Source organism: Camelina sativa, chromosome 19 (assembly GCF_030686135.1).
Source record: "Camelina sativa cultivar CO46 ecotype springtype chromosome 19, ASM3068613v1".
NCBI classification, from domain to species: Eukaryota; Viridiplantae; Streptophyta; class Magnoliopsida; order Brassicales; family Brassicaceae; genus Camelina; species Camelina sativa.
In genome coordinates this window covers 23,579,247-23,605,431 of record NC_141898.1, presented here as the reverse complement: position 1 = coordinate 23,605,431, position 26,185 = coordinate 23,579,247, and the positions used below count along the sequence as shown (strand labels likewise).

At 35.7% G+C, this 26,185-nt stretch overlaps 6 protein-coding genes, 1 long non-coding RNA gene and 1 pseudogene across 8 annotated transcripts; 3 read left to right on the top strand and 5 right to left on the bottom strand.

Moving 5' to 3' along the window:
• The first annotated feature begins 264 nt into the window (after positions 1-264).
• LOC147920908 (uncharacterized) lies at positions 265-1,049 on the top strand. The gene is made up of 2 exons (XR_015590386.1): positions 265-389; positions 513-1,049. It is a non-coding gene; the product is annotated as an uncharacterized LOC147920908 (long non-coding RNA).
• A 5,538-nt stretch (positions 1,050-6,587) lies between these two features.
• LOC104767070 (pentatricopeptide repeat-containing protein At2g17670) lies at positions 6,588-8,195 on the bottom strand. Its single transcript, XM_010491092.3, has one exon. The coding sequence runs from the start codon at positions 8,098-8,100 to the stop codon at positions 6,703-6,705; it is 1,398 nt and encodes a 465-aa protein (XP_010489394.1). The 5' UTR covers positions 8,101-8,195; the 3' UTR covers positions 6,588-6,702.
• Positions 8,196-9,877: 1,682 nt separating this feature from the next.
• LOC147920907 (uncharacterized) lies at positions 9,878-12,378 on the top strand. Its single transcript, XM_087501283.1, has 4 exons — positions 9,878-10,236; positions 10,399-11,105; positions 11,502-11,884; positions 11,956-12,378. The coding sequence occupies exons 1-4, from the start codon at positions 9,878-9,880 to the stop codon at positions 12,376-12,378; spliced, it is 1,872 nt and encodes a 623-aa protein (XP_087357409.1).
• A 3,270-nt stretch (positions 12,379-15,648) lies between these two features.
• Positions 15,649-16,141, bottom strand: LOC109130928 (protein NOI4 pseudogene; annotated as a pseudogene).
• A 62-nt stretch (positions 16,142-16,203) lies between these two features.
• Positions 16,204-18,585, bottom strand: LOC104767068 (isovalerate--CoA ligase AAE2-like). Its single transcript, XM_010491091.3, has 2 exons — positions 17,984-18,585; positions 16,204-17,900 (listed from the first exon to the last, which is right to left on the bottom strand). The coding sequence occupies exons 1-2, from the start codon at positions 18,308-18,310 to the stop codon at positions 16,431-16,433; spliced, it is 1,797 nt and encodes a 598-aa protein (XP_010489393.2). The 5' UTR covers positions 18,311-18,585; the 3' UTR covers positions 16,204-16,430.
• Positions 18,586-18,990: 405 nt separating this feature from the next.
• LOC104767066 (serine acetyltransferase 2-like) lies at positions 18,991-21,637 on the top strand. Its single transcript, XM_019241047.2, has 10 exons — positions 18,991-19,425; positions 19,787-19,984; positions 20,069-20,128; positions 20,209-20,304; positions 20,411-20,435; positions 20,573-20,667; positions 20,760-20,926; positions 21,017-21,090; positions 21,161-21,220; positions 21,318-21,637. Exons 1-9 carry the CDS (start codon positions 19,297-19,299, stop codon positions 21,181-21,183), a joined length of 867 nt encoding a protein of 288 aa, XP_019096592.1. The 5' UTR covers positions 18,991-19,296; the 3' UTR covers positions 21,184-21,220; positions 21,318-21,637.
• Positions 21,638-21,682: 45 nt separating this feature from the next.
• Positions 21,683-23,173, bottom strand: LOC104767067 (phosphoserine aminotransferase 2, chloroplastic-like). The gene is made up of 2 exons (XM_087500669.1): positions 22,971-23,173; positions 21,683-22,912 (listed from the first exon to the last, which is right to left on the bottom strand). The coding sequence occupies exons 1-2, from the start codon at positions 23,033-23,035 to the stop codon at positions 21,766-21,768; spliced, it is 1,212 nt and encodes a 403-aa protein (XP_087356795.1). The 5' UTR covers positions 23,036-23,173; the 3' UTR covers positions 21,683-21,765.
• Positions 23,174-23,294: 121 nt separating this feature from the next.
• Positions 23,295-25,953, bottom strand: LOC104767065 (cyclin-B2-1-like). Of its 2 annotated transcripts, XM_010491089.3 has the most exons (10): positions 25,571-25,953; positions 25,346-25,481; positions 25,190-25,252; positions 24,956-25,094; positions 24,739-24,867; positions 24,567-24,656; positions 24,248-24,469; positions 24,065-24,163; positions 23,789-23,967; positions 23,295-23,662 (listed from the first exon to the last, which is right to left on the bottom strand). In XM_010491089.3, the coding sequence occupies exons 1-10, from the start codon at positions 25,632-25,634 to the stop codon at positions 23,521-23,523; spliced, it is 1,263 nt and encodes a 420-aa protein (XP_010489391.1). In that variant the 5' UTR covers positions 25,635-25,953; the 3' UTR covers positions 23,295-23,520. The 2 variants fall into 2 exon arrangements, with proteins under 2 accessions (XP_010489391.1, XP_087356794.1); XM_087500668.1 differs by lacking the exon at positions 23,295-23,662 and having other exon boundaries at positions 23,785-23,967.
• Between the last annotated feature and the right edge of the window lie 232 nt (positions 25,954-26,185).

Genomic DNA, 26,185 nt, shown 5'->3' with positions numbered 1-26,185 from the left:
TAAACAATTGTTGGATTCATAGAACCAGCTGAATTGGTTTACATACGATAGTTTTTAGCTAGTGGCTATTGTTTCGTTGGTCGAGCGGAAAAATAAAAAATAAAAAACCATTTATTATTTTAAAAAATGGCTTCAATTAATCAAAAGCCATTTATATATAAAAAGTAGAAATATATTAGTATTTAGGAAGTTGAACCTGTGACAAAGATGTGTTAACGTTAATTAATCAAAAAGCAACCTGTAATAATGAGAATGATCTCCCATTTTTGTTTTTCTTCTCCTACCGATTTCTCTAAATTAATGAAGAGAAGAATATGTAGGTGGGAATATTGGACGTTGGTAATGGCATAATACTACTATAAAACAAGATAGTTGTTGTGGAGTTTCAGGTCTTTCTTTTTGAACTCTTTTTGAACACTGCAGGTTTTGATTTTGAATTTTCATGTTTTGTTTTGAAAACTTTCAAGCTTTGGTTATTAACTTTTAGGTTTGGTTTTGGTTTAATACTGCAGAAACTTACACGACAACTTCAACCCACACCATCAGACCTCACACAAACCTTGCACACCATCAGCAAGGAGTCCAAGGAGTTCAAACCTCCTCACAGTCCTATCTCTCACGTTTCCTAGCTCCTCCAACACCAACTCCTCCAACACCAGCAGGATACACCAAACAATAGTTCTCATCATAACACAAGCAGGTGGATTAGAAGCAAAAGCAAAGGAAGAAAGATGAGGCTGAATTGTTGGAGAAAATCAAGCAAGCTAACTTAGACAAACAAAAGAGACTGACAGCTATGAAAAGTTTGAACTCCTGCTGGTGTTGAAAAGTTTGAAAAGTTTAAGATTGTAACTTAGTAATGTCCTATACTAAGTTACAATCTCAAAATCTATGAGACACGCCTTGAGGTGTGTAAGATTTTCTTAGAAATGAACAAGACGATAGTGTAGCGTTATAAAATGCTTTTCAATTTTTTTTTACAAATATATGGTTTCCAAACCAAATCTTAGGCCATGAATGGAATGAGTTTTAAATTGCTTTTTAGCTTTTGATTTTTAGATTTATGTTTTTGGTTTTTAAATATTTGGTTTTTGATTTTTGCTAAATAGTTTGAAACTTTTTTAAAAATAATAATAAAAATTGAAAAATGAAAGAAAAACACTTACGATTAAAAAAACCCACTATAAGATGGTTTTTCTTTGTAAATGGTTAAAATCTACCAAAAAGTAGATTTTATATTTTATAGGGAAACCAATTTTATAAAATCTTGAATGACAATAAATTAGATTTTTAGAAAAACTAAAACCAAAATCTACTTAAAAACTTGTAACCATTCAAGGCCTTAATATTCTAGTGTTATCTTACCTCAAATCAAGCGGAAAGTAAAAAACCGGTAATAATTTTTTTCCCCAACTTAAGTGTAACATAAAACTATTGAACTGATATTTTTAAAACTTTAATTCCATATATGTGTCTGGTTTGATAATTCTGCTTGTAGTTATAAAATTAGAAGATATACATGAAAAGTTCAACAAAGGTTAAAGTGAATTTATCATAACTAGGCAACTAGCATTTTTTTTAAAGTAAAGTAAGTGTGTAGATCTTGTACATAATATACTCAAAGTTAGGTACATGATATTTACTATTTAATTATGATTTTATGTATTAATTTTTTTTCCAGATCTTTTGGTTTGGATTAAAAGCCTTAAACTCAAAATTATATTGTCTCCCTTTTTAATTAGATAATTATGGTATACAAATTACACATCTTAACATCATTGAGTATCTTTTGCATTGAGTGACTTTAAAATATTTAAGTATTTAATTGTGTGATGAAAATTATCCAAATTAATACGACATTTAAAAAAAAAAGAGTTAGATTTTTTTAAACAAATTTGTTGTTCTTAGTAATTACTTTGGAACAAATTAAGTGAAAAAAATAAGACACAAAGATTAGCGGTTTGTCCTAGTGATGTTGTAAGTCCATCTAAATTGGTATACTACATGTTGATAAATCAAAGAATCTACTAATAAAAACAAGAAAAACACCATATATATTTCCTAAAACTTATTTTATACCATATGTGTTATCTGTTTAAATTACATGCAAAAGGAAAACTATTTACCATGTACAGTTATTTACTTTGCATGTTTCTTTTTACAGTTTTACCAAGTAAAACTATATTTTTTTTTTGTATTGTTAAACTGAAGAATACCACCGTGGTAATATCCAATAATATTTCTAATTTCTCTCGTAAATTGTAAAATCTGCAAAAAAAAATTAATAAGCCTCTAATAGATTGTAAAATTTCACCTTTCATGGACTTGTAAACGGACATCTCCATTTGTCCACGACACTGGCATTATGTACACGTGTAAAAGCTGTTTTTACCATTGTTTAAGATCTCATTGGCAGCCACCAATTACTGCATTCATCCAAATTCCAAAGAATGTGTTCAATCATGTTACGTACATTGTATATAGCATAAATCTCCAAAAACATTCTTTTCTAAGGTTATTTCTTGTGGCGCATGTCAGGTGTGTACCCTAAAGTACCTCCAACACTAAAATGGCTTTAAACAACTAAACAATTTTTGGATTCATAGAACCAGCTGAATTGGTTTACATATGATAGTTTTTAGCTATTTAACCAACTAAACAATTTTTAGATTCATAGAACCAGCTGAATTGGTTTACATATGATAGTTTTTAGCTAGTAGCTATTGTTTCGTTGGTCGAGCGGAAAAATAAAAATTAAAAAGTCATTTATTATTTAATAAAATGGTTTTAGTTAATCAAAAGTCATTTATATATAAAAAAGTAGAAATCTCCTATATAATAAAACAAAAGTACACGACATTTTTTTGTAAACTATATAATAGATATATTTATGATTTTTTGGTTATAAACTTGTGACATATGTGTATCACATAATATACGGGTTAGTCTGATTTTTGGTAAGTAAGGATAGTATGAATTTAGTTAATTATAGTAACATATAAATCAATTATAGGTAACATTTAAAAGATAAGGAAATCTCTCAACCTAATTAAAACAAAAATATGTGATTCTTCTTTCACATTTATTTTATTTTATATTTTAATTTTTTTAATTTTTATCTAATATATTTAATTAATAAAATTTATGAATTTTTTCTGCACATGATGTAATTTAAATTTTTTTAAACAGACATATATTGCTCAACTGATGAATAAAAAAAATATACAAAATGCCCTACATCACCTAAAAAAACTAGACAAAGATTCAAAGTCATATTAATAAAAAAAAAGACAAAAATGATTTTGAATACGAATGAGCAAAAATCTTGATTTATCAGACATTGAAATTAAAAATTTTATGCATTTTATTATGGTTCTTTATTTTAAAGAATTTCAACTTTTAATAACTTTAAAAATTCAAATGTATAACTTTTTAAAATTTTTAAATATTATTAAATTTCAATTATTAAAACATTTATCTTTTTTATAAAATGTTTAAGATATGAATAATATTTAAATTTTATAAGAAGTTTAAATATTCTAAGTATTTCAATTTCTAAAATAATAAAATTATTCAAACTTTTTAATTTTTAATAATATATACGAAAAAAATATTACATGACGGGTTACATGGTAGGACATGTTTGAGTTGATATTAATAGAAAATTAAAATGTCATTAATTCGGTGCTACACGGGTAAAATATCATCTCATTATTTTGTGAACTTTTTAAAAACTTTAAAGATTATTAATATTTCAATTATTAAAACATTTAATTTTTTTTAACTGTTTAAGATATTAATAATAATTAAACTTTATAAGAAGTTCAAATATTATAAGTAGTTCAATTTCTAAAAAAAAAGAAACTTTTTAAAAACATTATAAATATATTTAATATTTTTATGAAGTTTTTTCTGCGGTGTACAACGAATTAAAATATCACACGACGGGTTATATGGCTAGACATGTTTGAGTAGATATTAATAGAAACTTAAAATTTCATTAATTCGGTGCTACATGGATGAAATATCATCTCATTATTTTGTTAACAATATGAATATTAGATTAACAGACGTATCCAATTAAATCGATTAATTACTACTATAACAAAATAATTAATATGCGGTATAGTGTAGGTTAAATCATATAATTAACAATCAAAATATAATATATAATTTTTAAAACTAAACAAATCAAATAAAATTAACAAATAGAAATTAATATTTTGATAACTTAAACTGCAGTGTACTGCGGGTCAAAATCTAGATCTACTAGAATAGATTTTTCAAAATAGATGTTATTTTCATAAGTTATATTCAACATATGATTTCATGACATAGTGTTTGAGCAAAAAAAAAATTAAAACAAATAAAACAATCATATATATAACACTTTAAATAAAAATTACAAAATAAATGTTAACCTGTGCTCTAACACGGATCCAATTCTAGTATATTAGTATTTAGGAAGTTGAATCTGTGACAAAGATGTGTTAACGTTAATTAATCAAAAAGCAACCTGTAATAATGAGAATGATCTCCCATTTTTGTTTTTCTTCTCCTACCGATTTCTCTAAATTAATGAAGAGAAGAATATGTAGGTGGGAAGAGTGGACGTTGGTAATGGCATAATACTACTATAAAACAAGTGTTTTGTTGAGTTATGCTTATATCGTGGTCGTGCGTCATCATCATACAAAAGTGAAAAACCATTCAAGTAATACAAAAATAAAATAAAAACTAAGTTTAATTTAAACTACAGAATAGTTACCATACTTCTAATCTCAACTTGATACGAACGTAATAATGATTTTTTTTTTTTTGATAATATAATGGAATTGTTATGTAAACGAAATTTAGAAAATCAAGAACGTTTTTTTCTCTTACAAAGATTCAAATGCAAAACTAGATCAGTTTTCCGTTAATCTTTGTATTTGAATTTGCGTTTCACAACTTTGTATCCTACGATTTCAACGCAACATTTTGTTTGATATATTTTAACCTAAAATTGTAGGTGTACATATATAATACTTGACATGAATTTACTATAGTTATTTTGAGTTTTTTTTTTAATATATAACAAATCTAATATTGTAAAGGTATATATAGATCATATCAAAATTACTTTTTTTCTTATTAAAATAAGAGACATTTGCATCCGAAAAATGGTATCCAAACAGGAATGCTAAAATTAATCAAAATTGGCATCTAAATACATAAACGGATAGCATCCAATTTTGTTAAAATTCCGGTTGGTTGGCTTAGAAAACTAGCCGGGTTAGCCAAAATTATAGCATTTCTAAGCCAACCAACCGGAATTTTTTGAAGGGACAAGATTGGACTGAAACTATACAATCATGTCGTTCTTTACAAAAGCTACATCTCTTATAGCGTCATACTGTTCAACAATGACTACGTTGAATGAGTAGTCTTCATAAGCAACTCAACTTATAGTCGAAGCTCCTTGAGTCATAAATAAATCTAATCTCTTCAGCAATAGCAATTGTGCATGTATTAAATATTTAAAATCTTATGGAAATGAGGATCTTCTTTGCACCATTGTCATTGTGTTTATTAATTCTCTCTCTGTGATCACGAACCCGGCAACGTGAAGCTCTCAGATTTTCCTGATTATATTGTCCCCATTATTGTCTATTCTTGCTTCCTTTATCATCTCTGGCATATACAAAAAGATCTGTACGAGAGATGTATACAAGAACATGACAGCTCGGAGAAACTTATACTAACTCAAGAAAAAAGCTGGAGACTATTGTAGATTTAAGAATCTATGCGTTTTACAATAAGGGTAGGAGAATCTTGTATTCGTGGACCTCGCGGTACGTACGTTTCTTCCTAATACGTGTATTTTCTCCGTAGCATTCTATTGTTTAATGGTGGGGAGAAAATAGATAATGAAACATGACAGACGAGATATCAAAATAAACAAAAGAGTATATTCTTTGACCAAAACAAAAAAAACAAAAAACAAAAAACAAAAGAGTATATTCACCAAATGATTGGAATTGGTCACTTAGAAAAATGAAATAGACTAATACCATAATGTTGTTGACCATTTGTAAAAAGTCTTCTTCATGATTCCACCAACGTTGTCCTCTGTTTTCTTGCCCCCTCAATGATTTGGTTTTGTATTTCAACTGATAATTCATGATACTCTGCACTTGGCTGCTTAGTGTTAAAACAGAACATATAAGATAAGTTTGTTCACAGTCTCTCCCTGCAGCTAGAGAAAAGAAAGAATCTTTATTCAAGATACTCTGCGTCATTTACCCCGAACACATGGGGTAATTATCAAAGCAAATCTCTCTCAGGATACAACCCCAGACAAGATCAACAGCCAAAATTATAGCATTTTACAATAGCTTGTAAGAACAGACTACATGACACTAATCAAGAAGCTGATACCAATTGAATAGCAGAAAATGACTTTTTTTTTATAGAAACATAGCAGAAAAAATGTCCCTGAATCGATCTTTCGAGTGTTTAAGGAACCCTTTAGAGATCTCATGTGACGAGAATATTACCAACATAGATAACCAAACCACCTACTATCAAAAATCAATACTGGTTCCTTGAGGATTTAACTGTTAATTTCAATATAACGAATCAAATATCATTCCTTTTATAGAAAATAACAAGGACTTGAACAAAGAAGAAAGTTGGTAAGCCTTAGCTAGAGTATACCACTTAGACAACCAAGCCTTTTTCTTTCGCTTTCTTCAACCATTTCAAGGTAGTTTCAAGAGTCGTGTACGCAGAAGCATCAGTCAAACTCTTGCTCTCAACTGCATAATCAAACACTTCATAAGCCTCTGCCACCTTACCACATTTAACCAGAGACCTCACAAGCGTAGCATAACCATTAGTCTCAAGCTTTACACCGTTCGCTTTCATCAACTCATATAACTCCAACCCTTTATCCATCAACCTCGCCTTACACAACCCATGAAGCAAAGTATTATAAGTACAATCGTTTGGAACACACCCTTTTGCTTCCATCTCTTCCAACAAACTCAAGGCACCTAAAGACTCGCCTTTTCTACACATTCCGTTCATCAGCGACGTGTAAGTAGCAGTATCTGGCTCATAACCAGCTTCAACCATAATTTTCAAGTACTTCCTAGCTTCCTCAACTCTCCCAGATTTCGACAATCCATATATCAATGTATTGTAAGTAATATGATCCGGCTCAATACCTTCTTCCTTCATCTTCTTATAAACACCAATCGCCTCACTCCCTTTACTCAGTGTGCAAAAGCCTTTCATAATGGTGTTATAGACGAAACAATCAGGCTTAAACCCATTATGAGAGTTACCTAAGACATCAACTAAAAACATTGCCTCCCTCAGATTCTTAGAGTTACACACATTATCAATCAAGATAGTGAAGCTGACGAGGTCAGGCTTCACATCAAAAGACTCCCTCATCTCATCAACAAACTCATAAACAACACCAAGTGATTTGCTTTTGCACATATACTTCAGTAGAAAGTTATAAGTATACGTATCAGGAGGCGAGTGCTTCTCAGTCAGCTCCTTCATCAAAGCCTTAGCTTCATCAACCCGACCCGTTTCGCAAAGAGACCTAACCACAATATCAGTTGTTACATGATCAGGCTCACAACCACTATTGACCATGACATTGAGAACTCTATGAATATTCGCAATCGACGAATCAGGAGCTCTACAAGCATGTGAGAGCAAGATAAGGTAAGTGGAACGCCCAGGTGAGAACTTAGGCTGCGATTTCAAGATGTGCTGAAACAATTTCACGGTATCGTCGACGGCAGCGATTGAGGCGTATGATTGAAGAACAGAGTTGTGGAATTTGAGATCGAGTGGGATTCTCGAAGTGGCGGCGATTGAATTGAAGAGGCTTTTGGCGTCTGAGAGACTTGGTGACTTGAAAGGGTTCCTAAAGGGCTCGCGATGAAGGGGTTGATGAGTAGTCTGGGGGAGTCTAGTTGAATCTCTCACGGCGGTTTTGTTGCGAAAATCACGCGGCGGCGCTGGAGGAGATGGTGTGGGTTTTCTGACCAGTTGGTTCGCCGGAAAAGAGCGAAACGACGGCGGAACTTTCCCCATTTCGGTTTTGATCGCAAAAAGGTTTTAGCTTTTAGGGTTCTTGCAGAGGGTTTTGCGACTCTAGTGTTCAAAATGGGACAGAGGAAAAGCGCATGGTAGTCACACTCGCACTCGAGTTGCTTACGTTAGCGAAACGGAGAAACCGTAGAAACACATTGGGCCTATTGGGCTTTCATATTAGCGGGCCTCAACATGTATTTTTCTCTGCTTTCTGCACAAGTATGTGATTGTGTGAGCCAATCCCTTTTTTTTTCTTTTCTTTTTCGTCTGAATATTATAAACCGATGCATATAGTTTTTACAAGGAGCAGAAACGGCTAAGCTAACACTACAAAAAATGGGGAGGATCCATTACAATCATCAGACATAGCTACAAAGAGAGCCAAAAAAATCACAAACCAGTAACGGAACTCTCTTGGTTAAAAAGATCATGCAACCATTGTGAATACCCTGCTGCAACATATGATTGTATTGGATCCTCTCTAGTGACACAGTGACACTTTGAGCGATCAGAAATGATCACTTGCTTGCACTTCTATCCTCTATCTGTAGTTTCCAAAATGAGATGTGCTTTAACCCTGCTAACAAACCTCTAATTGGGATTTACAGGATGGCCAAGCTTCTGGTCAGAGAATAGCTTGCATCAAATCCTTTGCTTCGATTGCGAGAATAACTCTCCTAATTTTGATACTTACCAGGCTTTCTATTGCCCACAACCAACATTCCAATTCCATCTCATTTGAGACCACCATATTACTAAAAGCTCTCCTAGAATGTAGTAAGACTGATCAGAGTTTCTAAGAACCCAGGCAGCCCCTCCCATACACTTTACTTTGTCCCATACAATGTAGTTGGAGGCTAAATGAGGCAAATTTGCAGAAAACAAAATAAAATCAACTGACTAAACGAATGAAATGCTTGATATGCAGATGATAAAACAGAACATACAAATCCATCTAAAAATTAAACAAACTGGCAGGCCCGGCCCACTGGAGAAGCAAGTGAAGCAAGCGATTCGGCCCTCTAATTTTGAAGACCTTTTTACATAGAAATTTTTTAAACAATATATACATAAAAGGCCTGTTTTTTGTGTAGGATATGTATAAGGTTTTTTTTTATTTACATGTAAAAGGCTTTTTTTCTTGTTGGATATGTAAAAGGCTTTTAAAATTGTGGAAAACCTAAATCTTTATAAAACACTAGAGAAAAAAAAAAAATCGGACGACGTTACGACTTCTCTCTGCACATATGTGAGCGAATTTGGTTTTCTTTCAAGTTCAACTGTTCAAGTCATAGTTTTTTTTGAGGTTTGTTGTTCGTTTTACCTTCCAATGTGTTGTTTTCCTTTGTTGAATTAGTAAAAAGAAAATTTTGCAAATTTGATGATTAGTATTTAGTAAAATTCTAAACTGAAATCAGAAAATCAATTGCAATATTCTTAATTTGCTTTGGTTTTCCGTTTTCTGTTAAAATATTGTCAAAGGATCAAAGCAATTATGCAGAGCATTGGATTTGTTTTTCGTTTGGTTAGAATTTAGAAATATTCTTCTTTCATGTTTGTTTCAGTTGTGACTTGTTTCTAATTGTGACTTGTTTGGAATTATTTTAATTTTATAATACTCTTCTCTGTTTTCTTTACTTCCTCAGTTTTCTTAGACTTAGTTTATAGCTTTTGACATTTTGTAGATTGTAATTGTTGGTTTGTGTCATTGTGTGCCATGATTGTGTGTTTCTGTTTATAAATCCTTTGCTTGTTGTTTGTTTCAGTTCGTAGAAAGATGCCACCATTAGGAGTAAAAAAAAAGAAGCCATCTGGAGTCATAAAGAGTCAACCAACGAGACATGATAAAAGAAAAAAGAAGGCGAAACAACAAGCATACATCAAGTCTATAACAGGTTCTATGTTCAAGTATGTAAAGAAAGTTGAGAAATCTGGTGAAAGTTCTAACAGAGATGAGGAAGAAGAGCATCATGAAGATGTCAATAATTCTGATCAATGTCATCTAGATGAGACTGGAAATCAAAGTGAGGAGCAAGAAGATATTTCTGATATTTCTGATATTTATGATCCTGGGAATTGGAGAAACATTGATCAAAGATTGAGAGATTTGTTGGTTAAAAATGGTCCTGCAACAAGGTTTTCAAGTGGTTATCGGTACCCTAAAGATAGTATTGGTAGGCATTTTTCTCAAGCATTCTACACAAGAGAAATGGTCAATGGAGAGAAACAGGATAGAAGATGGTTGGTATACTCAAAAGCTTTGAATAAAGCTTTTTGTTTTTGCTGCAAGTTGTTTAGACATGAAGACAGTGGTGGTAACTTGGCAAGTACGGGGTACAATGATTGGAGAAACTTTTCTAGAAGACTAAAACAACATGAAGTTTCTCACGATCATGTTATGTGTATGACACGCTGGACAGATTTGGAGGTGAGGTTACAAAAAAATCAGACAATTGATAAGTATGCTCAAGAAGAACTAAGAAGAGAGAGAAGCCATTGGAGAGAGGTATTATTGAGGATATTTGCAGTGGTGAAAACATTAGCTCAGAGAAATTTGGCATTTCGTGGGGATAGTGATAAGCTTGGTGAAGCAAATAATGGGAATTTTTTGGGTCTTATTGAGATGATTGCAGAATTTGATGTAGTGATGAGAGAGCATATTAGAAAAGTTGAAAGGAAGGAAATCTATTCGCATTACCTTAGCCACAAGATTCAGAATGAGTTAATTACAATGCTTGCTATGGAAATCAAAGTTATGATCATCAAGAAGATTCATGAGTCAAAGTATTTCTCTATTATTTTAGATTGTACTCCGGATATTAGTCACAAAGAACAAATGACTTTGATTATCCGATGTGTGGATGTCTCTACAACATCAACTAAGATTGAGGAATTCTTTTTGACATTTCTGATTGTCAAAGATAAATCAGGAGAAGGGCTGTTTTCTTCTCTCCAAGATGCATTGGTTGAACTAGAGTTAGATATTGATGATGTTAGAGGGCAGGGATATGATAATGGAGCTAATATGAAGGGAAAGAATAAAGGAGTTCAGAAGAGGTTGTTAGAAGTTAATCCAAGAGCCTTCTTTACACCATGTGGTTGCCACAATCTTAATCTTGTGTTGTGTGATATAGCATCTTCTTCTACAAAAGCTGTGTCTTTCTTTGGAATTGTTCAAAGAATATATAATTTGTTTGCCTCTTCAACAAATAGGTGGGATATATTGATAGAGGTGGTTGGAGGACTAACTCTTAAATCTTTGTCTCAAACACGGTGGGAAAGTCATGTTGAAAGTGTCAAAGCAATACGGTTTCAAGCCCCATAAATCAGAGAAGCTTTACTTACCTTGGCTGAAAGTACTGATGATCCGGGAACACGAAGTGATGCTGAATCTCTTGCACTAAGTGAAACACATGGAATTGGAGGTTTCGAGTTCTTATTTGGTATGGTTATTTGGTATGACCTTCTCTCTGTTGTTAATAAAGTAAGCAAGAGCTTGCAGTCAGAAAATATGGATATTGATGCGGCGATTCACCAATTGAATGGACTTGAGTCATATTTTAAGAAATACATAGAGACAGGTTTTGAGGAAGCAAAGTCTAAAGCTACACAAATTGCAGCAGAAATGGAGATTGAAGCTACATTTCCCGTGAACAAAAAGCGTATCATTAGAAAAAAGAAGGACTATGGTGAGGACAGAGAAGTAGTTAGTGAAAACGTAATATTAACGCCAGAGGAGAGATTCAGAATTGACTACTTCAACATACTTATTGATCAAGCTCTAGTTTCTCTTGAGTCAAGGTTTGAACAATTCCAAAGGTATGAAAAACTTTTGGATTTCTATTTGACTTAAAGAAACTGAAATTGTCAAATGATGATACTTTGAAGACATCATGTGTGAACCTAGAGGCTGCTCTAAGGAATGATATGGTTTCTGACATAGTTGGTGAGGAACTGCTTCTTGAACTACAGGTTCTACGAGAAGTAATACGAAAGGAAGTTCAGAAACCTATTGAAGTGCTTGATTTTTTGAAGAGAATGCAAGGCTGCTATCCAAACACAGAAATTGCTTATCGCATATTGTTGACCATTCCAGTATCAGTTGCCACAGCGGAAAGAAGTTTCTCAAAGTTGAAGTTGATAAAAAACTATTTGCGGTCTACCATGTCACAAGAGAGATTGAATGGGTTGGCTTTGCTATCAATTGAGACGTCTATGGTTGAAAAGCTTGATTATGTGACATTGATGAATGATTTTGCAAAAAAAAAGTATACGTAGAGCCAAATTTCGTGATTGAGAGTGTATTGTTTAACTCCTTTATGGTTATTCGACTGTTTTTGGAATTTGTAAACGTTTTTTTGTAATATGTGAAAAGGGCACATTTTAATATTTTTGCGTAGGGTACTTGTGAATGTCGGGCCGACACTGCAAACTGGTATAGGGTTTGTTTCGTGTCTTACGTGCGCCTTCACTAGCACATGTGTTATTCAGAAACACCAGCTTATTTCAACTTTTAACCTGGGGAAGAAGATTACATTTCCACTTCTGTTTAGATCCTATATAGATTTAGTAAATACGAATTAATCAACCAGAGGTTCCAGCGACTTCTCTGCAGCTCTCTGTCTCATCATCTCCATGACAGCAGCTCTGCGCCGTGTATGCGGTCGCTGTTGCAACCTTCTCAATATGTTCTTTTAGGTCCCTGAAATGAGAGATGTACAAAATGATCAATACAAATCAATACAAAGAGAGATATACAATGATCAATACAATATATAACTATGTCATATGTTATATATGCCCGGGTTCTAATATCCAAAATTGTATGTTGAGATTGCGAGATTCTCGAATGTGGGCAGAAGACAGGGACACATCAGAAGTTAAAGAGTTTACCTGCATCCAGGTACGTAACAATGGGAGTCCTTGCAGGCCCGAGCATGGAGTTGCAAGAAATACCACATATTCTTGCATAGAAAACAACCTCCTGAGGCACGTACTTTGCAACGGAGACCATGTCGAAATAGATCCTTCACTTTTCTGCAATTGGGATATTGGCAACGTGGAGAACGGCACTGCGACGTATGCACCAAAACCTCTAGCCTTTTCCTGAGCTGCATATTTTAGATAAATGAAAACTTTAGCTTTTCAGAGACATTGTGGAGGGAGCCATATGACTAATCTAATCCCATCCATTTCTTAAATCAGGAGAAGCCTAAAAGCAAGAGAAGAAGAGGCATCTTTTTTAACATAAGAATCTACCAACAACAACAACAACACCAAGAAACTGAATATTACAATATACCTCCAAGTCCCGCAATTGCCTAACTCCTTTATTCAGAGCGTTTTGATCAGCTAGTGATGAATATTTTGTTAACATGTGAGGATGATTAGCACAACCGGCCTCTTTATTGAAACAAGAATTGCACACATCATAGACTGGACAAACTTCACAGCGCCAACCTTGACCACTTTCAATATCGAGGTGGCATGCGTTACATGTTATCACAAAGGCAGGAGCAGTTGGATTATGCAGATGCGGAATAGAGCGAGACGACGGCGGATCTTTCATCATTATCTCCATGACAGTAGCTCTGCGTCGTGGATCCGGCGGTTGCTGTTGCAACCTTCTCAATATGTTCCTTTAGGTCCCTGAAATGAGAGATGTACAATGATCAATACAAATCAATACAAAGAGAGATATACAATGATCAATACAATATATAACTATGTCATATGTTATATATGCCTGGGTTATAATATCCAAAATTGTGTGTTGAGATTGTGATTTTCGAATGTGGCATAAGTAAAAGAAAAACCATGACTCCATGAAAGAAAAAGACAGACATTCCATCCTACGTTTTTACTTGTCGAAAAAGACAGGGACACATCAGAAGTTAAAGAATTTACCTGCATCAAGGTACATAACAATTGGAGGAGTCCTTGCAGGCCCGAGCATGGAGTTGCAAGAAATACCACATATTCTTGCATAGAAAACAACCTCCTGAGGCACGTAGTTTGCATTGGAGACCATGTCGAAATAGATCCTTCACTTTGCCGCAATTGGGATATTGGCAATGTGGAGTACATCATTGCTACGTATGCACCAGAACCTCTAGCCTTTCCTGAGCTGCATATTTTAGATAAATGAAAACTTTAGCTTTTCAGAGACACTGTGGAGGGAGCCATATGACTAATCTAGTCCCATCCATTTTTTAAAATCAGGAGAAGCCTAAAAGCAAGAGAAGAAGAGGCATGATATGATGCACGGGTACTTCTATTTGGTAGCCCATGCTGGGAACGGAAACTCTATGGAAACTCTATGGGGACGTCTTAGATGTTTTAGCGGAAGATAACATCAAATTTTTGATATTTGCATCCATGTCATTTCATTCAAAACACTTTTATCATAGGCATAGTTTCATTTCTTTGTGTTTTTCTACTTTCTAGACTCTTTCCCCCCTCTCTCCTTATCCCATTAGCTTTACTAATCACCTCTTACTAAAGGTATAGGTATCTTCTCTTATGTGTTTATTGAAGGTGCCCAAACCGTACTCGTATCTATAAATTTTTACTTTGCCGTTTTCCGTCCTCGATTCCGTACCCATTTCTAGTTCCCGTACCCGTTTCAGTGCAACATCAGGCATCTTTTTTAACATAAGAATCTACCATAAACAACAACAACAATAACAACAAACTGAATATTACAATATACCTCCAAGACCCACAATTGCCTAACTTGTTTATTTAGAGCATTTTGATTAGCTAATGATGGATGATATGTTAACATGTGAGGATGATTAACACAACCGGCCTCTTTATTGAAACAAGCATTGCACACATCATAGACTGGGCAAACTTTACAGCGCCAGCCTTGACCACTTTCAATATCAAGATGGCATGCGTTACATGTTATCACAAAGGCAGGAGCAGTTGGATTATGCAGATGCGGAATAGAGTGAAATGACGACGGATCTTTATCCATTTTGATTTGACCGCAAAAGTTTTTAGCTTTAGGGTTCTTGCAGATGTTTTTGCGAATTGCGATTCTAGGGTTCAAAATTGAGACAGAGGAAAAAGCGCATGGTAGGCGCTCGCGCTCGCACTCGCAGTCTCGCACTCAAGTTGCTTATGTTAGCGAATCAAAGAAACCGTAGAAATAAATTCGGCCTATTAGGCATATTGGGCTTTACTAATTTAGTGTGTGCGATGATAGCCTCTCTCCCCCAACATGTAATTTCCTTTGCTTTTTGTACAAGTATGTGAGCGAAAACCCTAGGTGCAAACAATAGTTAGAGGCTAAATGTGGATTTTTTTTCTCTGATTTTGCCATTAAAGCATTTTTCCGTAGTTATAGTTTACAGGAAAAAACGAAAAGCAAGAGAGATTAAAGAAATGTTTTGTAAGGAAGAAAGAAGAACACAATTTGTCTGAATTTGAACAAGAAAGATGTTCAAGATCAAGAACTTGGTGTTCACCTCAAAATCAAAGATACTTTTTTATGAGTTTTGTCATTTTGTTGATTCTGTATTACCAAGTGAAAATCTATCATTAGGAAACAAAACCTTATCATTTGTTTATTAGATTACTACGAAACAAAATGACAAAAGTTCTAACACAAAAGTTGTCAAAGGGCTCTCAATAAGGCTCAAAGCTAAGTTCTCTTACAAACAAAAACCAAACAAATCAAGCAAAAGTGAAACAGAGCCATTTCTTGACCGTTGGTTTATCATTATCTTGTTTCCTCTGTGAATTCGTCTTCGTCGAACTCCGTCCTGTCTTTTTATCTTCACCGGCTTTGCTAAATATCACCGTGAATCCATCAGCCGTCGCCGGATCATTCACATCCCATTCTCCAAATTTCGGCAATGGCCTTCCAGCTTCGTTTGATGCCATTCTTCTATCATGAAAATTACAAACAATCTTCTTAGAAAGAAAAAAAAACAAAATCTTTTCTTCTTTTGTTTGGATGAGTTGATGATTTTGTTTAAAGGGTCGTCCAATGCAGATTTATAATGGAGAGATTTTTTTAAAGAAAAGACAGATAAGTAAGATTGTGTTTGAAACCTTCCTACGAATTGGACCCGTTTCAGACACGGCGGAATATTCTATTAAGCTTCTTCTTTCTTTATTAATGTCTTGTAATCTTTTCTGAGGTACAAAATCGTTTGCCTTTCCGCGTAAGAAATCTAATTATAGCCAAATCATATCCATGGCTGATCTGTTTCTTCCTTTTCACGCGGTGGTTTACAATTCTCACATCTTTTGTTTCCTTATATATACACAAACATTAACTACATACCAAGTTTTTTTTTTTGTTTCTTACATGGCAATCACAAGCTGCCCATTTCCTCGGCTCTCTTTCTCAGAAGATACTTTGGTACTTTCCCCGTAGAGGTTTTAGGTATGTCCCCGAAAACAATAGTCTTTGGAGCCATGTAATGAGGTAAATGGTCTCTACAGAAACCAATAATCTCCTCGGGTTTGATACCATCAAACCCATCTTTCAGCTTTACAAACCCGCAAGGAGTCTGTCCCCAGTGATTATCCGGACGTGCCACAACAGCTGCTTCAAGAACCGCTTGATGGCTACACAAAACTCTTTCCACCTCCACCGAGCTTATGTTTTCTCCTCCTGAGATGATCACATCTTTTAACCGATCTTTTATCTCTATGTACCCGTCCGGGTGCTTCACAGCGAGATCACCACTGTGGAACCAATCTCCCTCAAAAGCTTTTCTTGTTGTCTCTAAGTCTTTAAAATATCCACTCATCACGGTGTTTCCTCTGAACATAACCTCACCCATGGTTAAACCGTTATCAGGCACAGACTTCATTGTCACCGGATCTTTCACTTCGAGCCCTTCTAGACCCAAATGCTGCACTCCTTGTCTAGCCTTTAACTTACTTCTCTCTTCCAACGAAAGAGAATCCCATTCAGGTTTCCACACGCAGTGCGTCCCTGGACCATATGTCTCTGTCAAACCATAAAGATGAGACACATTGAAACCTAACTCTTCCATCTTTGCCAGGATCTGCGGTTGAGGCGGTGACCCACCTGTCATGATCTCAACCTTGTGAGGAAGCGGTTTATGTTCGGTCACAGGAGAGTTCACAATCATGTTCAGAACCGTAGGGGCTCCTCCCATGTGAGTCACTTTATGCATAGCAATGTTCTTAAAGATCAACTTAGGAGAGACTTTTCTAAGACAGATATTAGTACCGCCTTGCGCTGCTACTCCCCAAATCAGGCACCATCCGTTACAATGAAACATCGGCACTGTCCATAGATACACCGGAGAAACAGACATCTGGTGAAGAAAGACTGTCGCAAGAGAATTGAGATAAGCTCCTCTGTGGCTATACACTACGCCTTTAGGTCTCGAAGTCGTCCCTGAAGTGTAGTTTATACTAATGGGATCCCATTCGCTTCTCGGTTTGTTCACCTCAAATCCGCTGTTTCCGGATTTGACCAGAGTTTCATATTCGTAATCAAAAGAGTACTTTGATGAACAATCACTCTCATCATCATCACCATCACGATCATCATTAGAGTGAGAGATCAACACAAGCTTTGGACTTTTTCTTGTTCTGTCTGATTTGACAAGAAGATCAAGAGCTCCATGAGCAAGCTCAAGTAACTGTTGATCAACAAAGAGGATCTTCGCCTCAGAGTGAGCTAGCAAAACGGCCAATGTGGAAGGATCAAGTCGAGTATTAAGCGGACATAGAACCAAACCAGCCATTGGAACAGCGAAATGAAGCTCATGCATAGCTGGAACATTCGGAGCCAAAGCTGCAACCTAATAAAAAGTATCCTCTTTTATCACTAAAACTACATCGGAAACCTAATCGGAGCAGAAATTGAACAATTTTAGAGACTAACCACATCGCCAGGAGAGGTTCCGAGGTGGGTAAGAGCAGAGGCAAGACGGAGACAACGTTGATAAGTCTGGAACCAAGTGTGCATGTCCGAACCAAATACAAGAGAGGTTCTGTCTCTGTAAACCTTGGCGGATCGTTCCAAGAACGTGATTGGGGATAAAGGAGAGAAATTGGCGGGTGATCGGAGTAGACCCTCCATTGTTCTCCATGATCCCGGCTCGGAATCGCCGGAGTCTGAGGTTGAGGAAAAGGAAGTATGGGTTAACCAAAGTCTCTGGAAACGTGGGGTAAAGCTTCTGAGTGCCCTTTTGGTTAACAAGAATCTCATGGTTTTAAACTCTAGTTGCCTTTGTTGGATTGAAAGTTTTGGTCTTTGGAACTGTGATCAAGACAGGTTTTGATTCTCCGGGAACTCAAATGGTCTGTCTCTGTCAAAACGATTGGTCTAAATTGATTACAAATAAGCTCTATTGGGATAACCATGCCTCGTGATTAACGGGCGTCGTCGTCCTAGATTAACTGGGATATGCGTTATGTTTGAGGGCTTCGATGGTACCCAACGTGGTGAATGATTTTGGTGCTAGTGTTGATGGGAATGACCATATTATATTAGGCTTTCAAGGATGATTCTACAAATTATTAGTCTTGAATCATAAACTCTTGAAATCAATTATACTTGCTGATTTAAAATAATAAGTGTAGTTTTGGGAATGAAGTACAAGTTTGTTAAGAAAACATGGAATAAGATACAAATAGTTTATATGACCTTTATCCGGCGACATAAACATACGACTAGTTGGCATCATTTGTTTGTGGGTCTCTCTACCTTGTAGTACAACTTTTATATTCTCTCCACCGAGGAAGGCGATTAAGATTCAACTATAATAGTATTTAACAAATCTATCCGAGCCTTGTTGATTAGAATAAGAGAGACCCTAATCACATTACGAACTTGGACACAATCACGGTCGCGACCAGATAAGGCCAAAGGAAAATAAAAATAAACATAATTACAACAATGATATGATATCATCGTAGAACGAACCCTTTCAAAGCGGTGGACACTGGACACAACAACACAAGACAAGACTTGTTTACAACGAGAAACCAAACAAACAACAACGACCATCAATAGAGAATCAAAAAGTTAAAAAGATGATAAAGGGTTTTGTCAGTTTCGCATCATATCCATTAAAGTAGCCTCCTTTTTTTTTAACACTTTCTCCTTCTCTTTTCTCTCGCCAACCAATCAATAGAGTTTTGTGATTCTTCCATCTTCTTCCGGGAATTGTATTGTAAACTATCTCAGGAGATATGAACGGCGATGAGCTTCCTTTCGAGGTTTACGCTAAGGGAATGCATAAGTCAGAGTTTGACTCGGATTTGCTTGATTCTGGTTCTGATCCTATCTGGGATGCTATCAGAGAAGAAGCTAAGCTTGAGGTTTCTAACATTTTCTCTGCTTCATCGATTCGTAGTCTTATCTAGAACAAAATAAGTTATGGTTTTGTGTCTCCATGTTAATCCACAGTTGTTTATAGTAGTAACCCTGTATCCGACCATTAGGGTTAGGAATTAGTCAATCTTGTTTCTCTCGTTGCAAGCTTTGATATTTAATCCGACCAAACATAGGACTTGAATGTTCATTCCCCTCCCATTGATCATCATCACACATGGATACACTTTAAAGGTTTTCACTTTGAAGGTTGTTTGATTGAAAGCAAGAAAGTTTGACTACAGTGTTAGTGTTCTATGCTTTATATAGTTTGGTATCTTACATTGCTGAATCTTGTTGTGGTTATAGGCAGAGAAAGAGCCTATTTTGAGTAGCTTCTTGTATGCTGGCATCTTGGCTCATGACTGTTTGGAGCAAGCTTTAGGGTTTGTTTTAGCCAACCGTCTCCAAAACCCAACATTGCTGGCAACTCAACTCTTGGATATATTTTATGGTGTTATGATGCATGACAAAGGTATTCAGAGTTCTATTCGCCATGATATTCAGGTAAAAGCACTTATCTAGTACATGTGAAAGACATGATCTTTGTTTGTTTGAGGCTGTTTTCTCATGTGCTTAAATGATTTGCAGGCATTTAAAGACAGAGATCCTGCTTGTTTGTCGTATAGTTCTGCCATTTTACATCTGAAGGTAAAATCTTTGATTGAATTTTACAGACAGAACATTTCTCACTCGGAAGAAGTGACTGCTGAGGTGGTTATGTTCTACAGGGGTATCATGCGTTGCAAGCATATAGAGTTGCACATAAATTGTGGAATGAAGGGAGGAAACTATTAGCTCTTGCATTGCAAAGCCGGATAAGTGAGGTAGTTTTGGCAATCATTGTCTTTTTGTTACTGCATTATTTAGAGTCTCGCTTGAGGTGTATCTTTCATCTCAATGTCTGATATATGCTGTGGTTTTTTCTCTCAGGTTTTTGGAATCGACATTCATCCAGGTAGAGTTTGAGCTTCATATCTCGCTCTTATCTGTTTTGAACATTCTCATATTCCCCTCTCTGGTGTATTAGTTGATCAGGTTTATCAGTGATTTGATTGCTGGTTATACATATTGGTTTATTACTCTTTTGCATAGCGGCAAGAATTGGGGAGGGAATATTGTTGGATCATGGAACTGGAGTGGTTATTGGTGAGACTGCTGTAATTGGAAATTGTGTCTCAATCTTACATGTAAGCATCTCTTCTCCAACCATTGCCTGGAAATTTAATACCGAGATCATGATCTTCTCCAACCAAGGCTACTTGAGTTTTCACTGTCACAGGGTGTGACTTTAGGAGGAACTGGCAAGGAAACCGGCGATCGTCACCCAAAAATAGGTGAAGGTGCATTGCTTGGAGCTTGTGTGACTATACTTGGGAACATAAGCATAGGTCCTGGAGCAATGGTAGCTGCAGGTTCACTTGTGTTAAAGGATGTTCCTTCACATTGGTATAAAAGAGAAAATGCATCTGACAAATCTTCATGACTTGGCACTCTTTGTTTTTGGTAACAATGGACACCCTCTTTGTATTTTTGAAGTGTGGTGGCTGGAAATCCTGCAAAACTGATCAGGGTCATGGATGGGCAAGACCCGTCTCTTACAACAAAACACGGTGAGTTTGCAGATATTTTTGTTCTTCTGGCTGTGGATGTATTAGTGATTATTCTTGAATGAATATGCAGATGCTACCAAAGAGTTCTTTTGACATGTAGCTGATGGTTACAAAGGGGCACATTCTAACGGTAACTTACACGCTCACTTATATAAAGAATCTAAAATTACAGTTTAGTTGGGATTTTGAAAACCTGAATCACTTATTTACTCGCTTCTTGAAAACAGGACCATCAGTCTCAGCAGGAGAAACAAAGAAAGGACACACTATCTGCACAGCATGAGATCCTTGCATGCACTTGCTTATCATCATAAGCTGATCCTTGCATGCATTTGCTTATCATCATAAGATGATCCTTGTTTGCATTTGCTTATCATCATAAGCTAATCTCAGCATTTTCTCAATAAGTTGTTTAACACAAGATTTTGACCACTTTGAAGTTTTCATCTGTTCATTGTCTTCAGTCTCAACTCAGAGTCTCAGACAAACATAAAAGTGTAAATGATTCTTGCTTGAAATTGAAACCTAGCATCTCAGATTATTATTACTGGAAAAATTCCACGTACAATTAGAATTCAAGTACAGGCAAAAGTACGGAAAAAACTCAAAACCATAAGCATCAAAGCTTAATACACAACAACAAGATGACCAGCAGAAAGCAAAAAAAAAAAAGAATCAAGCATGCCTAGCCTGAAAATCTTTCATGAAAGCAACAAGCTTTTCGACACCAGCCAAAGGCATTGCATTGTAAATAGAAGCTCTCATACCTCCCACTGATCTATGTCCCTTGAGCTGCACCATCTTCTCCTTCGCAGCTTCTTTAATAAACTCACCTTCCAATTCCGATTTCTCCAACGTGAAAGGCACATTCATCAAAGACCTCACAGACTTCTCAACAGGACACCTGAAAAACCCTCTGCTCTCATCAATGGCATTGTACAACAACTCAGCTTTCCTCTGGTTCTTCTTCTCCACTTCTTTCAAACCACCTTGCTCCAACAAATCATCAAACACAAGACCACACATATAAATCCCAAAACACGGAGGCGTATTGTACAAGGAGCTGTTCTCATCATGAATCTTGTAATCAAGCATCACCGGAGTGATATCTCTAGCATTCCCAATCAAATCCTTTCTAATAATCACAATAGTAACACCAGAAGGACCAACGTTCTTCTGAGCACCAGCGTAAATCACACCAAACTTGGATACATCCACAGGCTTGGAACAGAAATTGGAAGACATATCAGCAATAAGGACACCATCAAGGTTTTTAACAAGAGGGTAATATTTAAACTCAACTCCATGAATCGTCTCATTGGCGCATATATGCAAATACTTGGCGTGCGTACTCTGCTCCAACCCATCAAAAGATAGGACTTTGGTGTATTTCTCAGATTTACCAGACCAAATCACTTTAGGGTTACAATACTTTTGAGCTTCCTTGAAAGCTTTATCTCCCCAAGATCCAGTAACAATGTAATCAACGGAGTCATCGGGTTTACAGAGATTGAGAGGCAAAGCAGCGAACTGAGTTGTGGGGCCGCCTTGTAAGAACAAAACGGAATATTCCGATGGAATCTCGAGAAGCTGACGGAGATCAGATTCGGCTTTTTGGATGATCGAGAGAAACTCTTTACCACGGTGGCTCATCTCCATGACACTCATACCAGATCCACGCCAGTTATAGAGATCTGATTGAGCTTTGAGGAGGACGTTTTCAGGTAATGCGGCTGGACCGGCGGCGAAATTGAAGACCCGTTGCTCGGATCCTACGGTGGCGCATCGGATAGAAACGGAATCGGTTCTTCTTCTGGTGGTGGTGGTGAGGTTGATGGTGTTTGGTTTGGTGAAGTGGATAAAAAGATTGGGAATTTGATTTGGGTTTCAAGGATGGGATCTGTGTATTGTTTCCGATGAGGAACGAGTTCGTCGACGCCGCCATTATCGTCGTTGATCTTGAAGAATCTTCAAAAAGTTTTGGTTTTTTCTTTATATCTGATGATGATGATCTGATGATGATGATGAAGTGTGAAGAGAGAGTTGGTGGGAGAGAGAGATCTCAAACAACGAAAACGACACTGTTTTTGTAAGTAGCTCACATACAAAAATACAATTAATACACATAATTTGATCTACTATTTTGATTTTGAAATGTACTTTTGTATTTACCTACAAGACAAACAGTGATAGACAAACACAAGTTGAGAAAAAATTTCATGTATAAGAATGATATCATTCATTATAGAGTGTGATGCTGAGAAGTGAAGTGAAGAGATTGTTACAACAGAAGTAAAGAAAATTGAACTTGGCTTATTTTATCTTTTTTGTTATTTGTGCTACAGAGTGAATGAGGAACTATGTCAACAAGCTGTACAAAACTACTTAATTGGCCTTTTTGGCTTTGAAAAAATGATGATGAGAATGAGACTAGGAGGACAGTACTAGAAAGTGTGCAGCTTCACATTTTGCTATGTACCCAAATTTGGATGTGTTGTACTTCCTATATACTCCTGTCAAGTTTCCAGTCGCCGCCTTCTGATGAAGACTCACCAGCTTCCGTGAACATTCCCTGCGAAATCCACGATTACAATTTAAAAGATCAGGCTTTTCTCAATACCCTTTTGTGATTATGGATTAAAGAGGATCATGATATTTGTAAAAAATTAGTTACTACTTGGGAGAGAGAGAGACTTACATGAGTTGATCCTCAGAGTAATGACAGTAGAATTCACATGTACTGTTCCATTGCCTGAAACCATCAAGTGTACATTGAGCAGTGTACACAGATGTGGCAGCTAGTAATGATGGTTGAAACCGAAGCATCTCGTAATCTACAAGGGCAAGCTCAATCAAGAAGGATGCCAAGACCTCACACTGTTTTGTTTTTCAGTTTCACGGTTAGTTCCTTTTCTAAATTCAGACTTCTAGTTAAAACTGATTCATGATGAGCCAATTGTTTTTTTTAACTTACCTTCTTGTCTGCTTGAGCTGCCATAAGAAATCTCTTCAAGAAAGGGTACTGTGTCGGCAATGAAATATTGAATTGCAAAGTACTCAACATTGCTTTCTCCTGTAAAGAGAAACAGAATCATTCAATCAGAGAACGTCTCAACATAAATGAAGCTTGTATGTAAAAAACCACCCTAGTCTTTACCATCTCAAGAACGTCTTCCCTCGTATAAGCTTTGTCAGAAATGAGTACTAAATCTTGGACAACAGGAACAGAAACCTCTTCGTACTTGCAAGCTAAGAGCAAAGCCACTAAACCTACAAGCTGAAGCTTCTTTCTCATAACAGCTTGCTTGGATAAGAATCTATCTATCAGATTCACTGTGAGAAACAGTGTCTCGTTCATCAGATCAAACTTGTCATGTACCTGAAAAGTTTACCAAAGATGATCTTCTTTAGCCTCTACCAAACTACACAGTACAATGCAGAGAGAGAGAACTGTAAAATGTTGTGGATAATATTACCTCTATTAACCAGTCTATTAGTATTGCTCTCATCTTGTCGTTTAAATCGATTTGGTGCATCATATAATCTACTGGAACACAGCTAAAGCTCTGCAATTTCAAAATCAAAGAACTGTCTTAAACAAGCTCTCAAACCACTTCTTGCTTCAAAACACAGATACAATACTTTTACCTCCATTGCTCGGTAGAATGCGTATAGATCTTGAACGTATTCAACAGCTGCAAGTGAGTTCTTGGCATCTAAGACATCAATATCCAGAACCGGTTCTTCCACTGTTACATCCTCCATCTCAATTTCCTCCTATCCAAATCAAAGTTTCAATAAAAATCATTGATTTATGGATTGAAGTAAAGCTACAAATTCAGCATTGTGAATGTTCTTGTTTTACCATTAGATCAGCTTCAGGCATCGGTTGGTCCAATGTAGCTTCCTCTTCCTCTTCATCAACATATATAGACTCACCAAAATCATTTGAACTTGGAACTGTTGGCTTCAGCCTCTTCTTAGCCTCCTCTTCAACTCCAGATCTGCAGATTCAAAACAATCTTAGATCTTTCTATCAATTTCAAATCAAGACAAAAAAAAAAAAACACAAATTGAAAAAGATTGAAGCTTTATATACCTTGTAACTGGTGGACGCAGAGAATTAAACTTCTTCTTTTGAATTCCTTCTTCTTGTTGCTTACTGATTCAAATCAATCAAAACCCCATATAAGCACAACCAAATTGAAAAGAGAGACAAACTTGTGAGATTAGAGAGATTTAAGTTAAAACGTACTTAGATAATAATAAGCTTCCTCTCTTGTTAACAACACTTGCACCACCAACAAGATTATTATGGTTAATCACACCCAACACTCTTCTCTTCTCTCTCTTCATCATCTCTTGTCCGATTTTTCTACTTCTCGTTTCATCTAAACAGAACAAAAGAAAGAACACAACACATTCTGTCAGAATTCTCCATTGGTATATAAGACCTCGAAATTCTCATACAAGGACTTACCTTGAAGAATCGTAGTTGTAGTGGATTCAACAACAGAGACTTTGTTCTCACATGAATTAACCATTTTTTTAAAATTTTGATTATTCCAAGAGAAACCCACAAAGAGAGAACAAGAAGGAGAAGAGCATTAAGAAAACGAAGAGAATCTGAAAGTCTGATACAGTCGAATCTGAACAAGGGGATGAAATAAGCAAAAGAAGAAAGATAAAAACAAAAAAAAAAAAGATATTAGAAAAAGTGTTTAATTTTTTTTTAAAAAGGGACGGCTACAATGAGAATATAACCGTTGGATGATTAGGGGAAAGAAACGATTTACTTCTAAGTTTGTATAAGACAACGGTAACTTTGGTTCAAGGCATGTGGCTTCGTTTCTTCTCTTTGTTATTTCAAAATTTTCATTATTCTTTTTTTTTTTTAAGTGGCTTCGACTTTTTTTTAAGACGAAATCGTACGCTCCATATGCGCTCCCCTAACCAACTTTTTAATTAAAAACTTAGCTTATTAATTAATATTCTCACGAATATAATTAATAATCAATAATCAATAATCTTAGCTTATATTAATTAAATCACATTTACAGAGCTAATCATGCTCTCTCAGTCCTCTGTTCAGTGA

Excerpts from the sequence above, each read along its gene's own strand:
- LOC104767070 (XM_010491092.3), bottom strand. The coding sequence starts at position 8,100 with ATGGGGAAAGTTCCGCCGTCGTTTCGCTCTTTTCCGGCGAACCAACTG.
- LOC147920907 (XM_087501283.1), top strand. The coding sequence starts at position 9,878 with ATGCCACCATTAGGAGTAAAAAAAAAGAAGCCATCTGGAGTCATAAAG. Across the intron at positions 11,106-11,501 it reads TGATGATGTTAGAGGGCAGG|TAAGTGAAACACATGGAATT; the intron begins GATATGATAATG and ends AATCTCTTGCAC. Across the intron at positions 11,885-11,955 it reads TACTTATTGATCAAGCTCTA|AAACTGAAATTGTCAAATGA; the intron begins GTTTCTCTTGAG and ends TTTGACTTAAAG.
- LOC104767068 (XM_010491091.3), bottom strand. The coding sequence starts at position 18,310 with ATGAGATTCTTGTTAACCAAAAGGGCACTCAGAAGCTTTACCCCACGT. Across the intron at positions 17,901-17,983 it reads GAACCTCTCCTGGCGATGTG|GTTGCAGCTTTGGCTCCGAA; the intron begins GTTAGTCTCTAA and ends ACTTTTTATTAG.
- LOC104767066 (XM_019241047.2), top strand. The coding sequence starts at position 19,297 with ATGAACGGCGATGAGCTTCCTTTCGAGGTTTACGCTAAGGGAATGCAT. Across the intron at positions 20,129-20,208 it reads CTGCCATTTTACATCTGAAG|GGGTATCATGCGTTGCAAGC; the intron begins GTAAAATCTTTG and ends TATGTTCTACAG. Across the intron at positions 21,091-21,160 it reads GTCTCTTACAACAAAACACG|ATGCTACCAAAGAGTTCTTT; the intron begins GTGAGTTTGCAG and ends ATGAATATGCAG.
- LOC104767067 (XM_087500669.1), bottom strand. The coding sequence starts at position 23,035 with ATGGCGGCGTCGACGAACTCGTTCCTCATCGGAAACAATACACAGATC. Across the intron at positions 22,913-22,970 it reads ATCCCATCCTTGAAACCCAA|CACCACCAGAAGAAGAACCG; the intron begins ATCAAATTCCCA and ends CAACCTCACCAC.
- LOC104767065 (XM_010491089.3), bottom strand. The coding sequence starts at position 25,634 with ATGGTTAATTCATGTGAGAACAAAGTCTCTGTTGTTGAATCCACTACA. Across the intron at positions 25,095-25,189 it reads CTGCGTCCACCAGTTACAAG|ATCTGGAGTTGAAGAGGAGG; the intron begins GTATATAAAGCT and ends TTGAATCTGCAG. Across the intron at positions 24,470-24,566 it reads TAATAGACTGGTTAATAGAG|GTACATGACAAGTTTGATCT; the intron begins GTAATATTATCC and ends TAAACTTTTCAG.